Below are 17,080 nucleotides of genomic sequence, written 5' to 3' on the forward strand. Positions count from 1 at the left end.
GGCAAACCACAAGCTTCTGAGTACACTCCTGAGCACATGGCCTCTTCCCCTTTTAAGGACCTCCTCCTCATGGCCTGCGACTAAAGGTGACTTGTCCGTCTCTGGTTGGTCACACTCCACCTCAGGCAGTGTCCATGCATTGGGTGTGTGATCGCTGCCCAATCAGAGTGTCATGGCCTGGAACTAGAGATGACTTGGCCGCATCTAGTTGGTCACACTCCACCTTGGGCAGTATCCGTGCATTGGGTGTGTGAGTGCTGTCTAATTGGAGTCTCTTTGTCTACTTGGGAGTTCTTCTGGTCTTCTAGCTGTTCAAGCAGCCCATTCATTTCACAAGCATTCCAGGAGAGAGGGGAAGGGGGAAAGACACTTCACAGGTATTCAAAGAGGGAGAGGAGACAAAAAGGGGGGTGGGGGAGGTGTAACAGACCTTTTGAACATACAGGTTATACAGAGCATACAGATCACTGCTGCTCCTACAACAGGGATCGGCAACCTTCAGTACGCAGTCCACCAGGGTAAGCCCCCTGGTGGCCTGGGCCAGTTTGTTTACCTGCTGCATCTGCAGGTTTGGCCGATCGCAGCTACCACTGGCTGCGGTTCACTGTTCCAGGCCAATGGGGGCTGTGCTGGCTGCACCTTCTTGCAGCCCCCATGGTCCTGGAATGTTGATTGATAATTTGGCTCCTGAATCACTAAGATATAAGTAGCACTGGAAATGGTTTATTTAACCCTTGAGCCAAGTGTCATTTCATATCCCCATTATGGCAGCATTCTCCCATCCACTAACTACCTTCCCTACGGACCCCTCCCATGTAATTAAATTCCTCTATTTAACAGAAATAAGATCACAACAAAGCAGCTACCAAACGAGTTTTTACTTAATATAGAATTTTGTTTAGAATATTGATTATAAGATATAGTTCCAACATCTGAGCACTGAGTCCATCCTCCTTACACTGAGGACAAAATAGTACCAGTATATAAGGCCCAGCACAAAAGTAATGGTACAACTCAGCTTAAACTGACCTTTGTGTCACCTAACTCCTTCCGTGCTGTGACAAATATGTCTTGGTTCCAGCTCAGAATCTGGATTTAAGACTAGAAAAGCCAAGATGTTTTAAATTAAAACTAATCAATATTTTCTCCCTAATAAGCCCTACATGTTAGTTAAATGCCTCTGGATTTACAGGCAGAATGATACAAGAAATGTTTCCAGTTAAAAAGATTTAATGTCTACATCATTCCTAAAATAGTTTTTTTCTGTACCACATATGGTATATGTCAAGTACATGATGGTGTGGCAAAAACATTTTGTTAGAACTCTAGGATGACACACAACACGCTCTTATGGCTTCACTACAGGTGAGAATGTCTGTCATCCCAAAGAAATGCTGATAAAACCTTCATACCACACTCTGCCATCATGTATTACACACGATCCTCTTCGAAAAAGAAAGAAAATCTTCGAAGTACAGTAACCAGTGATTTCTGAATCCGAAGTTAGTGAATGTTGATGAATTTCAATTACATATAACAGACAATTTCATTATGTGGAGTGAACTGAATTTCTTGTATAACATAATCCTATGTTTAACTGAGTAATAAAGGTGTCTAGTTCTATCACTACAGCTGTGCATACTCACTGATCTACATTCATCCTGTTAATTTTTATTTTCTTTTAACAAAAACATTAGCCATCCAATAAAATCTTTGCATTAGAATATTAGTGTCTCTCCTTCACTATAACTTTATATAAACTCACTCAGCAGTTGCTCGTGAAGTACTTTCAAATCCTTAGCCAAAAAGCACTATGAGCCTGATTCATAGTCACCCTGAGTTAATAGAAAGACACCAACTTATTTCAGAATCAGGCTTCATAGAAATGCAAAGTGTTATTGCCAATTTTCACCCAATTTCTCATTACCAATGGCAAGAGCTCAGGCCACTCAGATGTTTTCCCTTCCTGTTTTGTTCTCCACTTTTTCTACTCACCTACACAAATCCACATTCAAGTAGTATCCATGATAATACACCTTTCAGATGCCTGTGTGACCATGGAGGGGTCACTTAGGCCAGAATTTTCAAAGATGGTTGCCTAACTATGGACAACAAAGCTCTATATTTGAGTTCCTAAATAGGAGTTTAGGACGCCTGTAAATCAGGCCACTTATTTGTCTGTAGATGCCTAACTTTAGGCATCTATATTTAGAAATTTTGGCCTAAGCTCTCTATGTCTCAGTTTTCATGTCTTTAAAAAGTCAGATACTACTACTTACCTATCTATCTCGCAGAGGCATTTTGATTAATTAATTTATGTTTACAATGTGTCTTTAGATTCTCAGATAAAAATGCTATGGAAATGTAAATCATCATTTATAAAATGTGACCAATACACTGATTTAAGTCCTGTTCTTATTGTATGCTGTAGTTGTGCCCTATTTAACTTCACTCCTCTCTCTACTGCTTTGGGCTGTCCACCATTTCCTTTCACGCCAAGAAAACAGAAATGCTTCTACCCACCCGGCATGCTCTTTCCATTCTTTGAAAGCTTCTCTTGAAAAAGACAGTGTGCATATTGAGTTGGCACTCTACCAGGAAGGGCTAACAAATGACAGATTAAGTGGCAACATGGAAAAGAATTTCAAGCATGTATTATACTTGCTCTGAGTTCAGCATGGAACTTTAAGATCATCACTGCACTATACGCAACCAGGCCTGGGAATTTCATTGCAAAGCAATTAGAGATTCAAGGAGAATACCTTTGCTCTGACAATGGACCATTTGACATTCTACAGTTCTCAGTGAAACAAGCTTAGCATGGCCTTCTGGGAGAGCTGCGAATGTTCTGTGTTCTTGCTTCTTTTCAGTTTCCATCCTCCCCACCACAATCCCTCCATCTAGAGGGGAGAGTTATTTCAGACTAACCAGGATTTACCCTATGTCAGCCTTGTAAGGCTGCTGTAACAGGAGAGGTTCGCTTCATCCCATATAATCCTTTCCATGTACCAGAATCTAAAACTAACCAGAATATCCAGGCTCCTTCTCTGTACTATACTGAGATATAAAAGCAATGTGGTATATTGTTAGACATAGTTTACCGTATTGTGCCTTTAAAAAAGTTATTTTTGCCCCCTTGATGAGCTGTTTTTCTCTTGTTAAAATATGCCCCAATTATAACATCACGACAAATACATTCAGATAGCGGGATTTTCAAAACCACTGGCCTAAAAAACCCATTGGCCTCAGTTTGCTCCCACTGAAAATAGTGGCAAAACTTTCACCAAAGTGACTGGGAGCAGTTAAGCCAATGCTGAGCACATATGAAAATTCCACCCAAAATGTCTGCAAATTCCCTTGAGTTTCTCATTAAAAACTTAGTGCATGCATGGGGTTACGGTAAAAGGAAAGTGATCCCCCACGACCTCTTTCTAAACTTGCTGCATAAGCATGCTGGTAATTCGACTGATAAAAAATTATACATACCAGTTGGCTTGCCTATTGAAAACGTTCACTCCACCAGCCTTAACAGCATCTCTATATTTATTTTACGATGCTTTAATACCTGGGAGCTAAGGCCTCAGTCCAGCAAAGCACTTAAGAACGTGCTTTAATGGGAAGTAAGAATGTGCTTATGTGTTTCAATGAATCAGGGACTAAATTCTCAAAATTGCACACACCATCTTGCACATCTAAAAACAAATTTCAGTGCATGCGACATATTTTCACTCAATGCCTCGTTCTCTTCTCACTGTAAGTGTTGTTGTCAAAGGGGTTATTTCCAATTTACACCAATGTGAGAGGAGGAAAATCAGGTCCATTATATTCTTTATGACGAGACTATATCCTGTACTTACAGGAGACGGAATCATTGGGCCAAATTCCTCCCTTTACTTTAGTGGAGTTACACTAAGAATGAGTTTGACTATGTGTTGTAATAGGTCATTTTCATCTCTAAAATGATCCTATGACTCTTATTTTGGAAATGCAATGATCCCATGCAGCCGAGGATTTCCAGAAGCTTTTCAGTAGGGTTAAATAATCATCTCTACTGAAATACATTTGATTATCTGCAATGACTGTGGAGGAAAGAAAGCTGAAAGGAAATAAATGAAGAAACAGCATCAAGGATGTGGATACAACTGTGCTTGTATTTGAATGTCTTTACAAATAAGTAACAGCTAAAAGAGACTGAAGTTACAAACCCAGGTATGGTACAAGTACAAGAGTGTCTGCACTGAAATTCCATTACTTTTCTTTATTCACTGTGATACATTCAAACAGAAGTGCTCGGCTAACAGCCACAAAATAAAGTAAATCTAGAATAAAAAAGGCAGAAGAAGTCTGTCAAATACATATTGTGATTAGTCATATTTTAAAGCATTAGTAACTGTATTTATCTGAGTGCAAACACCCAGCAAGGAAGGGTACCACAGTTTTGAACACTGCACCTGCTATCAAAAATATCTTTAGGCTGCTCTAGCAAAAATGGCTTTCAGAACTAGAGCCAAAGCCTCTAGAAAGATCAAGCACCATCAGGAGTGTGTTTCCCATACCACAAAAATTAGTAAAGTGAAAGAAAAATAAGGCTTAACTGAATTACAATTTTCATAATAAGCTCAGGAACAAGTCTACCTAGACTCAATCTGTTCAGCTCAGCCATTTTGCTGGACAGTGCTGCTCTTTGCCCTGGTAACATCTGTGCATAACTCAACAAGCTTCAGAAGTTAGTGGGAGATGCATGGATGGAATGGGGACTGGAGTTTGAACCAGTGTCTGCCTTCCTATTTAAAGAGTGGTGACAGGCTGCCATGACACCAGCCTAGCAATGTTACTGAAATACAGTGGTGTAATCCACCTGAGAAATATTATGTATAGAAAGTTCTTTGTTTTACTGACATTGTTTGCTACACAACAGTATTTGGCTGGGTTTTCGCAACCCATAAAAAGGTAGTTTTTGTTGGAATTATGATTTTACTACAGTAAAATTACAGGCATCAATGTCTACAAGAGACATCAGTGCATCATTTTATCCATATTTTGGATTATGTCCTACAATTTGGCTCTTTCAATTAGCTCAAACCAGCTGTAGAACTGGTGAGTTGTGTGTGTCAAGAACTGCTCATAACTTGCAATTTTGAAAGAAAACTGCCCCAAATGCAGTAAGAAAAAATAAGTAGTCAAGATCTGGGTTAAGGTACACTGTCAAAGTGGGGTGGCAGAGATACACATAGAAATCTAGTTAACAAATCTTTTCTTTCTTTCTCATCCATCTATGGGAAGAAGGGCATTGATTTTCAAGGAATGGAAGGAAAAATGCAGTAACAACTACATCATCTTCTCTCCTTCTATTTACTTTAAGGCCTTACAACTTAGGAAGCCAAAAAGACTAAGGATGGTTCTTCTCCCCTCCCAAAGGGCTTGCATTGCTGGAGGGGATGCTGAGGGCTAGAAATTTTCCTTGATTAAAGATCTAGATAAGTCACAAAAGGAAACAACTCTCTTCCCCTATACACCTTCTATATAAATATAAGTATAGGGACACTGTCATGTTAACAACTGTGGCCCAGATGCTAAAAATTTAATCCCACGTATAACCCTACTTAAGTGAGCAGAACTCAATGGCACCACTTGTGTGACTCCAATTCCATGCATGCCTGGCTTTGCATGATTATGCCCTATATGTTTAAAAAGTATTTTCTTACCTATGTTAACTCATAAAGCCTCAAATCACTCAAACATTAAAATTGGAAAAATCACATCTATTTATTTACCCTATATGTTATTTGCATGACATTCACCTTCAACAATGTAAGCCTAGTCTCTCTTGCATTCTGGTTCTCATGCATTAGTGGGTGGCAAACACTGCAGGTGGGGGTTTGTTGTTAAACATCCTTTTTTACCTCCAATATAATAGAAATATTTTCATTTAAAATTTCAGATTAAAATATTTCTATTAATCCTGTGTTTGAGGTACAAACAAAGCAGGTGTGAGTTACCCAGTAGCATTCCTTTCATACAGCTCTTTGGACACCTTCAGATTTTGCATTGTTTACCAACCTCGCTCTCCCTCCCAACAGTTTTTCTACCTCCTCAAATTAACATTTTCTAACTGCAATTATGTCACACAATCACCTTCCAAAGAACAAGGTGGCCCGCTTGTAATTTTATAAATTATGTCTAGGTGTTTCAAAATAGAATCACACATATTCATAACAATAGAAGTTTGGCTTTTCCTTGGATAAGTAATTAAGGCTATTAAGTGCTTTCTGAAAGGTTCATTGTCTTTATCCATCCCTACAGTCAAGATAGTTGCCTTTGATCCAGTAACAGATCTGTGCATATTTGAGGGGTGTGATGCGAACAGCCACATTGAAATCCTGTGGGGTGCCATTCATGTCCACCCACTGATGCCCTGAAAATATTCCAATAATTTTACGCTCCCATTTCTGATGCTGTCTCTTCCACATCCTCACATACACTCCAGACCCGCTTGCCCCTGGCTGGGCATCGCACTGCTGATACAAGAGGTCAAATGTTTCATCTTTGACATCACAGAAACGGTAAACCAGATTTCCTGGGCGATCATTGTCATAGCCAGAGAAGTGAATCCTCCCTCCAGGCAACTGTCTAGCTGGTGGGCTCACGCCTATCTTCATAAATTTTCTTTTGTGTGGCTTCTTGAGCTCCAACAGGGCGTAGTCATAATCCATGCCGATATCGTTGGCATTTCCTTTGATCCATCCTTTAGGGACATGTGTCCGTTTCACTCGGATCCACTGGAATTTCATTTTTTCAGGCATTTTTGAGCTCGTGATATTAGCCCCTTTGTTACCATGTTTCACTTTAGACTTCAGGAAGCCCACCCTCAGTTTCTGGGCTCCTTTGACGTAACTTTTGCCATCGTGGATGCAGTGAGCTGCAGTAAGAACATGCTTTTCTGCCACCAGCGTCCCCGTGCAACCTGTGGACAACTTCACCGAAGTGGAGAAAGGGTAATTCAACAAGAAATCCTTGCCAAAAATGCTAAACCTGCTGTCGTAGCCATAGATCTGCCTTTTTGTTCGAGATCTGCTTTGTGACCCATCACTGCCACGGCTGATAATGTAAATGCCTACTTCAGTTTCAACAAGACTACCATTGGCATACAAGGTCTCATAGGACAGGTAGTCCTTCACTTCTTCGTATGTCGGCAGCGGGGAACGCTTGTGGCACTCTAGGCCGCAAGAGGATACTACCTCCAGTTTGGTTTCTGCATCAAATTGTGGTTTGTCTAGATTAAGGGTAGATTGTGGCAGGATTACTGGAACTTTGTAAGATGGCCAGGTTGGTTTCCAGTGGGAACTGGAGGGTAGAACATCCTTAACAGTGCACAGGAAGAGGATCAAAGTTGGCACACCTGCCATGCTGAACACCAATCTGGGGAAAGAAAAGGATCCTCTGGTTATTAAAGCGAACATTCATTCACCATTAATAGTTTGCCAGTCTGGCATTGTTCTGAAATTTTATCCCTGCTTAAGGCTAAATCCTGATCCTACTGAAGCCAGTGCACAGGATCAGGCAATTTGTAAACAGGGGAAGGAAAAGTTCCGAATAATACATCATAGATCACTTAAAGCTTGTACTTAACCTTGGAATTATTTATGTGGTCTACTGCCAGCCCTGAGATATCAACTGATTGTTTTTCTGTTCTTAGCAAACTGGTAGCATTGTGGGTATAGCACAATTTTATGTCAGGTAGCCTAGATCACACAGCCTGCAGACACCACTTCATAAGCTCCCTATGAAGAGTTCCCTGCTCCCTGCCAGGAATTTTAATGGTCCCAATTGTTTCAAATTCCTCTTTTACTTGGTATGAGGCTGTCTGCTGGGTTAACGTATACATTGTAACAAACCCTTCAGGCTGACACTTTCGAATTTGGGTGCCAAGATTAGGAAACTAAATCTAAATTTGGCTACACTGTTGTAAATAGGTGGCTTCCTGGTTCTCCAGAGGTGCTGAGCACCAGCATCTCCCGTTGACATCAGTGGGAACTGCAGGTACTCAGCATCTTTAGGGGAGCAGAAAAATATGCCAGGGTATTAGCATATACCTGCATTCAGAGGCTACAATGAATTGACTTAGAATCCATTACGTACATTCCAGCAACCCCTAGAGGCCCTCACTGAGACCAGGATCCCACAGTGCCAGCACTGTACAAACAAGCAGTAAATAGAGGGCTCCTGCTCCAAGGGGCTTATAAACTTGGTTAACAATTAATCAAGCGGATGAAGTAACTGCACGGGTGGCATGTTTCTGTAGCACTGGTATATTAGAGGCTTGCTTCCTCTGCTGTTTAAGACAGAGGAGGGCTTCTAGTCTATTTAACATACTTTCCCCCATAGGCTTGCATGGGGAAGATCCAGCTATTATGTGAGCGTAGCTAATGAAGAAAAGATGATAGGTACTGAAGGAACTTTCAGCTAACATATTGACTTATTCCACAGTAAATCAAATTAATTAGAAATGCAAACCAAGCCTCTTACAGCTCAGAGAGACTGTAAATTGTTTATGAACCACAGGCAGAGTGTCTCAAGCAGCAGAGAACAAAGAAAATGTGTAACTGAAGTTTATTTGAAAATTAGCCATACAGCTGAATCGCTGCAGGAGCCATAGTGCTCGGTGCGAGAAGGCAGGCAGAACTTCTCTTGAACGAGTATTATACAAACAAAACATCACAATTATGTTGAGCTTATGTATATTGAAACCCTGCTGGTTACACTGATAATGGCTGCATGATCATTCCTGAAATGCCTCAAGTGAATAAACTACAACAAACGGTTGCAGAAGGTGTCTACGAACTAAAAAGCAAATAAGTCTCCCCAACTCTTTACAAAACAGTTCTCTGTTCCTAAGCTGTGCTGGGGAACCCTTAGGGAACCATGGGCTGGCAGAGGATAAAGGTGTCTGATTCAAATATTACTTCTGGATAATTTTACAGTCACCATCATTTGTAGTAATCGATACTAAGACAAAGGTATGCAAAACTCATCTTTCAGAATGAATATGATATATTAGGGAAGAGTCAATATTGCTTTTGTAAAGGGAAATCATGCCTCACCAATATATTAGAATTCTTTGAAGGGGTCAACAAGCATGTGGATAAGGGTGATACAGTTAATATTATGCACTTGGACTTTCAGAAAGTCCCTCACCAAAGGCTCTTAAGTCATGGGATAAGAGGGAAGGTCCTCTCATGGATCAATAGCTGGTTAAAAGATAGAAACAAAGAGTAAGAATAAATGGTCAGTTTTCACAATGGAAAGAGGTGAATAACGGGTTCCCCCAAAGATATGTATGGGGACCAGTGCTGTTCAACATACTCATAAATGATCTGGAAAAGGGGGTAAACAGAGAGATGGCAAAGTCTGCAGACAATATAAAATTACTCAAGACAGTTACATCCAAAACTGAGTGTGAAGAGTTACAAAAGGACCTCACTACACTGTGTGACTAGGCAATAAAATGGCAGATGAAATTCAGTGTTGGTAAGTGCAAAGTAATGCCCACTGGAAAACATAAAATCCCAACTATATTACAAAGTGACAGGGTCTAAATTAGCTGTTACCACTCAAGAAAGAGCTCTTGGAGTCATTGTGGATAGATCTTCAAAAACATTTGCTCAATGTGCAATGGCAGTCAAAAAAGCTAACAGAAAGTTAGGAGCCATTAGGCCTGGGACAGATAATGAGACAGTAAATATCATAATGCCACTATATGAATCCATGGTATGCCCACACCTTGAATACTACATACGGTTCTGGTTGCCCCATCTCAAGTATATAAATATATATATATATATAAATTAGAATTGTAAAAGGTTGAGAAAAGGGCAACAAAAATGATCAGGGGGATGGAACAACTTCCATATGAGGAGAGATTAAAAAGACTGGCACTGTTCAGTTTAGAAAAGAGACAACTCAGAGGGGATATGATTGAGGTTTATAAAATCATGAATGGTGTGGAAAAAGTGAATTAGGGAAGTGTAATTTACCCCTTCACATAACACAAGAAACAGGGGCCAACCAATGAAACTAAGAGGCAGCAAGTTTAAAACAAAAATAATGAAGTACTTCTTCACACAATGCACAGTAAACCTGTGGGATTCATTTCCAGAGGCTGTTGTGAAAGCCACAAGTATAATTGTGTTCAAAAAAGACTTAGATAAGTTCACTGAGGAAAGGTCCACCAATGGCTATTAGGCAAAATGGTCACGGACACAACTAAACTTCTGAGTGGCAGAAGCTGGGATTAGACAACAGGAATGGACCACTTAATAATTGGCCTGTTCTGTTCATTCTCCCTGAAGTATCTGGCACTGGCCACTGTCTTGCATTGGTCTGACCTAGCATGGCCTTCTTACATTCAGAACATAAGCTGCGTTTCACAGCAAATTAGAGTTCTGTCACACCACTAAAAAACAGATCAGACATGTAGATTATAGACTTGGTGAATGGAGGCTGAGCATAATGCCCCAGTTCCTAGCCCCAGAAGTGGTTATACGATTTTCAGAAATAACTAGTGATTTGGGGTGCCTCGATTTTTGAATGCCAAACAATAGACACCTTAAAGGTGCCTGATTTTCAGAATGTGTTGGGCCCCCACCCTCTGAAGGCTGCATGATGTTAGGCACCCACCATCATTAACCACTTCTGGAACATCTGGAAAATCTTAGCCAGACCTGAATATCAATAATAATTACAAAATCAGAGACCTCATAAGACTGGGAAATGGCTGCTCATTTATTCAGCTAGAAATGTTAACTTCTCATGCTCCCTTTCCTTCCTTGCATCCTAAACTTACACACAAACACGATTTAGACAGCAAAGTGTTGGATTAATATTGGAAACCAGCAGGGTCTTGCTAAATCTAATGAATTAGGCAGCCGCAAATTGGCAGAAAGATGGCATAGTGAGCATTGGTTATATAAATAGTGAGAGGAAAAGTACAGATAACAAACTAACAAAAACAAATCTTACCATTCCAGCTCTGTAGCCTACATGTTCTTGCATTAGTCAGCTGAGAGCTAACCTTATTTGTGATAGGGAGGCATATATGGGAACCATTAGAAACTTAGTATAGATGTCATTCTGGCTAGGTAGTGCACAAAGTAATGTATCTCATTACTAGAACTGAACATTAACAGGCTTCTTTTTCTACCTCTGTCTTTCCCAGAGTTCTAGAGCAACATGAAGACCTCCCCTTAAGACATATGAAGTTTCACACATACACATCGGATTCCTTTTTAATTAATTTGTCACATAAAGCCACTCCTGGTGACACAATTGCCACTCACCCTTAGCTGGTTTATTTAGGAGTGGGCAGAAGGGGGAGAATGAAACTGTTTCATGCTGTAAACCAGTGGTTTTCAACCTTTTTTCATTTGCAGACCCTTAAAAAATTTCAAATGGAGTTAAGGAACCCTTTGGAAATCTTAGACAGAGTCTGTGGAACCCTGGGGTCTGCGGACCACAGGTTGAAAACCACTGTTGTAGACCATCATTTGTCCAAAGCTGAACGTTTCCCCTTCTCTGTGTAAATATAGTTTCAGCCAGCAGAGGGTAGCCTTCCAATGAGGAGAATAAGAAGATGAGTGTGTTGGAACTATACATGTGCCCAGAAAACATGTTTCAAAAGAATGAATTACATCTGTGCCTACTAAGAACTTTTTTAAAATAGGCTTTACAGAAATTAATGTAAAGCTTCCTGTAACTTTTCGCTGTCTTTAGTGCTGCCTGATCCCACTGTGAGTTTATTGGACTTAAAGGCCGTTTCATCAGCTACTATTCTGTTATCTCAGTTCTTATCAAAACATAAATAAGGCACTAGAGGAAAAAAATTAAAAGCTTGTGTGTCAGATTAGTAGCCAAAAGTGATTACAGAGTGGGACATTTGTTTCAGTCTGTGTAATGTATCCAGATAATAAATTACTATTGTTTCACTGTTAAAACCTAAGAAATTCAGGTAGATATATATCTAACCTAGCTTATTCTGATGTACAGTAAGTAGAAAATAATTTGTACAATTTATCATGGGATGTCTGCATGTCATTTCTTTCCATGTGGGGGAATCATCTTAAAAAGTTGTCTGAGGGAAACATGAGTCTATTTTTTAAAACTAGTGGATGTTTCCTAATTCTGAAACCGAAATTAGGCACCAGGCCAAATTTATTCCAAGGGAGCCTAGTATTTACCCCCTTCATTTCTAGTTTTAAAGAAAATAAATAGTAGGCAGGATATTTCCGTGCCATATTACCCTTGAACTAGATTCAAATAATGATTATTTTGTAAGTCTTGCTCAAAGATGTCAGAAAACAAGATAAAATGGAAAAGAAATGAAGCACATTTTGACTGATTATTGTAACATATTTTTAATTCATTGGTGAGAATACCGTTCTGTAATGTACAACTGTTTATACTGTAGAAACTATTGTTCTGTTTTTACTGAATTCTGAGAGAGATAATGCAGGTGATGTAATATCTTTTACTGGACCAACTTCTGCTGGTGGAAGAGAAAAGCTTTCAAGCTCTTCCTCGGGTCTGGAGAAGGTAACCAGAGTGTCCAATAAAAGACATTACCTCACCTACCATTGTCTCTCTCATACCCTAGGACCAACACAGCTACAATGACACTTTAGTGAATTATGTCAGAAGTGCTGCATACTCTTTTACTCAATACAAAATATTGCTTTGCTATGCAGGATAGGAACCTCCAGAAAGTGTTTTGTACATAATCAGGCGTGATAATGGCATTACAATTGCTTTGGGAATGGAAACACTGACTGCTACTCTGGGACTCCTCATCCTACTAGAACACTTGCAGACACATTTCCCTGTCTGCAATAGACAGGCATGCTGGGGAAAGAGAACTGCCTTGTTTGGTGGGTACATGAATCATCTTCTAATAAGCAAGTACATTTTTGGAAGAGTTCCGGATTCAGGGGAGGTAGTCGTAATAGACTGTAAAATGAAAATAAATCTGGGAGCATACAGTGAGAAATCCTATGACTAGACTAGTCTCCATTACATTTTGAAATGAAGAAATTTTTCCATAGGGCTGTGACAAAAAAAAAAAACAATCAAAACCTACCTCAATCCAAATGACAGAAATGAACCAAATTACTGCTATCACTGTGCCAAAATACCTCAGCTGCTTTTCTTAGTCATGAAACTTGTTAAAACACAGAACTAACCAAGCACCAGTTTAAGAGCTACCAAAGCCCTCAGTGCAATTAAAACATAACACATACACATTAGTCTGTCAGTGACACTGAACAGTGAGGCCAGTGGCTGAGTAAAGTTTCACTCACTTCTTCCCTTCTCCACTAGTTTGAAGATTATAAGAAGAAAAGTGCTGGAAAACCTGAAACAGATTTCAATACTAGCTAGCCAGAGATATCTGCCAACATATACAGTAGGCACAGCGGGCATTTTGGCACATGTACTAGAGTGACATAAAAAAAGAAATAGAACCATATTTATATTTTTACCAATTAGGTCAATTTCTTTAGAAGATTTTTCTGTCTGCCTCCCCACTCACCCACCCCTATCCATTTTTCCCCTTGCTGTAAAATAGTTTTGGTTTTCATTACACAGGATCATAGATTATGGACCATTCTCTAAACTAGCAAATTGTAAGTGATGATACACATGGTCACTGATATCAACCAACCTGAGCGATACACACTGTAATGTAGTGTGACAGGCATTATTGCAGTTGCCAAAACACTGTTCCCTATCACAGTGGTTCTCAACCAGGGGTATATGTACCCCTGGGGTACACAGAGGTATGCCAGGGGGTGCATCGGCTCATCTAAGATATTTGCTTAGTTTTACAAAAGGTACATAAAAAGCACTAGCCAAGTCAGTACAAAATAAAAGTTCATACAATGACTTATTTATACTGCTCTATATACTATACAGTGAAATGAGAGTACATTATTTATATTCCAGTTGATTTATTTTATAATTATATGTTAAAAATAAGAAAGGAAGCAATTTTTCAGTAATAGTGTGCTGTGAAACTTTTGTATTTTTATGTCTGATTTTGTAAGCAAATAGTTTTTAAGTGAGCTGAAATTTGGGGGTGCACAAGACAAATCAGACTCCTGTAAGGGGTACAGTACTCTGGAAAGGTTGAGAGCCACTGCCCTATGGGAAATTACAAAGCAGATCTCCACTCAAGCTATCACCCACCCTCAGAACAAGACTGAATGTCCCCAGTTGTAGCAATAGCCTAAAATACAGGTAATTCAATATATTTCTTTAACAAAAATATATTATCAACAGACCTGCAGGCATTCAGTGCAGAGCTCAGCACCACAACTCCTTACCTAGGAGAACTTGCTCCAGCTGCTGGCTATTGTGAATATCTCCTGGGTGTCACCCAGTGTGAAATAAAGCAAACATGATTTTTTATCAGCTATTTTCTCATAAGATGCTCTGCCAGTCTCTGTTTGTATTCCAAAATGATGTAATTTGCACAATGTCACTTCTACTAGGCATGTTTTTTCTTCTCTTTAAAAATTAACAACTAATGATAAATGATTATAGCTTGAAAAATAAGTGTATGCATCCAACAAGTGTGATACTATAGTTTCAGGAGTTAGATGATTTCAGTTCACAATCAGAATCCAAGAAAAAACATTATTCTTCTTTTTGTTTGCCAGATATATTTTTAGGGGGAGGGAGGTTGGCCAGGGTGTGTTCACATTCATGTAGATAAGAGTTAAACATTAATTTCCACCCAAAGAAATTGCCTTATGCTTCCTAGAAATGTGTGAACAAAACTGAGGGCAGGCAAAATCAGTGGAGGAAAGACAGCTGTCATTAAATAATTCCCTGGATTCTATTTACTTTACTGGTTAGTTTCTTTCTGATAACTAGTACCAATGATTTCATTCTTCCTAAATAAATAAATAAACTGCACTGAGCTAAAGGTCCCAAGACTATTTCTCAATTAGGAAATGTGATATTGACTTTGGATTCTGCATCTTCTAGCCTGAAATTACTCTTCTATTTTGTCCATATCAACGATGTCTGATGATCAGATCTCGGTGAGATTTTGTACTTGTATCTTTCTACGCACAAAAACTACTTTAACGAGTAAAGAGACAGTTAGTAATACGTTTAACACATCTTATCTAGGCAACTTGGTTATCCTCTTCCCAATACCCTTTGCTTTGTCCATCCCCTGGCTAATACTGATCCATGGATCAGTGATCTGCTGTAGGAATTTGCATTTTTTTTTTGGTAGCAGACTTTTATAGCTTGCAAAAGTTATAGACACAACGACTCCCCCTTAAAAAAAGTCAGCATCTCCAGCCCCAGAAGGAACTGTCCCCTTCTAGCTTTGTGCAGAGCATATGCCAGCCAGATCGGTTACACTTGCACTCCATTCCAAAACCTTAATGTCCAGGATCGCTTTACGTACTTACCACCTCCTCACATGCAAGGCTCAGTCAGGTTTACAGCTACGTGTCCTTCTTTGCAAGATCAGGCAGGTGAAGGGTCTGGTCCCATAACTCCAGGCTCCTCTGCTGCCTTCTGATGGAATCTCTCGCTGACTCAAGACCTGCCTCGTCCTATCACCCCCTCAGTGAAATGCTCAGGTTCCTACACACACTTTGGGGCTTCCAGTTGCATTTCCCTCGCGATCCACAATGTACAACTGTCCTGCATTGGCTAGAAAGCTTCCGAGAGAGAGGACTGGAAGAGGCAGCTAAGTCCTCCTTGCAGGTGTCACCCTACAGCCCTCCGGCTCCTGCTGCTGCTCCCAAAACTTTCCTGCAAACAGCAACTGGCGCCTCAGCAGCGCAGGCGCCATGTGAGCCAACCCACCCGCACTCCGGATTGCTGGAGGAGCAGGAGGCTGGCCTGGTGCTGCAGAATCACTGCCCCTCCTCCCGCGCAACACCCCCACTCTAGGCACACACACCCCTTCTGTGCGCCCTCGCTGCACAAAGAGGAGCCAGCGGCCGCCTCTCCGCCTCCCTGCACCCGCACCGCTTGCGCTTTACCGTGGGGAGAATTGCAAAGATGCAAGGTGCGCTCCCCCCTTCCAAGCGGGCACTGCTGTGGCGAAGATCCTCTGCCCTACCCACCCCCTCCCCTCCAAAAATCCTCTGGGCAGCCCGCAGTTCCTATCCAGCCCCAGGGAACGGCCAATGCCTAATCTGCTTCGGGTGATTTTCCGGCGCTTGTTTCGCTGTTTGAAAACTGGATCCCAAAGCTCTCGGTCTTCTGCTTGGAGCGCTGTGCCAGATGGTTTACAAGGTGCCACCTACTCCATCCATGGTGGCGTTAATACTGAGCTTGTCACTGCCATATGTGAAGACGCAGGGCTTTGACTGCCATGTAAAAAGGCAGAGATCCTTCCCTGAGAAGTTTATGATCTTAATCAGATGAATAAAATAGATGGGAGAACAGCTGACTCCCTCTAACTAACCCACTCTCGGACTGTCACACTCATACTGTAGCACACTGAACGCTGCGGTTATGGGCTAAAGCACAACTTGCAATAGTGAGGCTGCAGTGTTCGTGGCTGTTAGTGTACAATTGTGATATTATTGCTTCATAAAGGATGTTAGAAATGATACTTATAGGCCATAACTTCGTATCTTGCAGGAGTCAGCTGGTCAATTCAAAGTAAAGGCAGGATGGGCAGGTTCTCACACTAATAAGGGCTGTGGGACCAGACATTAAGGTATAAGTATGAATTTTATGGGTGAAATTCTGACCCCACTGATGCCAATGGGAGTTTGCCACTGCCTTCAATAAGACCAGGATTTCTCCCTGTGTACAAATTGTACTTATTCAGTTTGAAAAAGAAGGTTCTGACTCAGGGGTGGGCAAACTTTTTGGCCTAAGGGTCACGTCTGGGTATGGAAATTGTATGGTGGGCCATGAATGCTCACAAAATTGGGGGTTGGGATGCAGGAAGGGGTGAGGGCTCCAGCTGGAGGTGCAGGCTCTGTGGTAGGACCAGAAATGAGTTCAGGTTGCAGGACTTCGGATTGGAGTGCGGGGCGGGGGCGGGGGT

At 40.8% G+C, this 17,080-nt stretch overlaps 1 protein-coding gene across 1 annotated transcript; it reads right to left on the reverse strand.

The window, feature by feature from the left end:
• Positions 1 to 5,858: 5,858 nt before the first annotated feature.
• Positions 5,859 to 15,879, reverse strand: PRSS23 (serine protease 23). The gene is made up of 2 exons (XM_032764045.2): positions 15,477 to 15,879; positions 5,859 to 7,419 (listed from the first exon to the last, which is right to left on the reverse strand). The coding sequence occupies exon 2, from the start codon at positions 7,404 to 7,406 to the stop codon at positions 6,288 to 6,290; it is 1,119 nt and encodes a 372-aa protein (XP_032619936.1). The 5' UTR covers positions 7,407 to 7,419; positions 15,477 to 15,879; the 3' UTR covers positions 5,859 to 6,287.
• Between the last annotated feature and the right edge of the window lie 1,201 nt (positions 15,880 to 17,080).

This window comes from Chelonoidis abingdonii, chromosome 1, assembly GCF_003597395.2.
Source record: "Chelonoidis abingdonii isolate Lonesome George chromosome 1, CheloAbing_2.0, whole genome shotgun sequence".
Lineage (NCBI taxonomy): Eukaryota > Metazoa > Chordata > Testudines > Testudinidae > Chelonoidis > Chelonoidis abingdonii.

Coding starts and splice junctions, on each gene's coding strand:
- PRSS23 (XM_032764045.2), bottom strand. CDS start 7,406: ATGGCAGGTGTGCCAACTTTGATCCTCTTCCTGTGCACTGTTAAGGAT.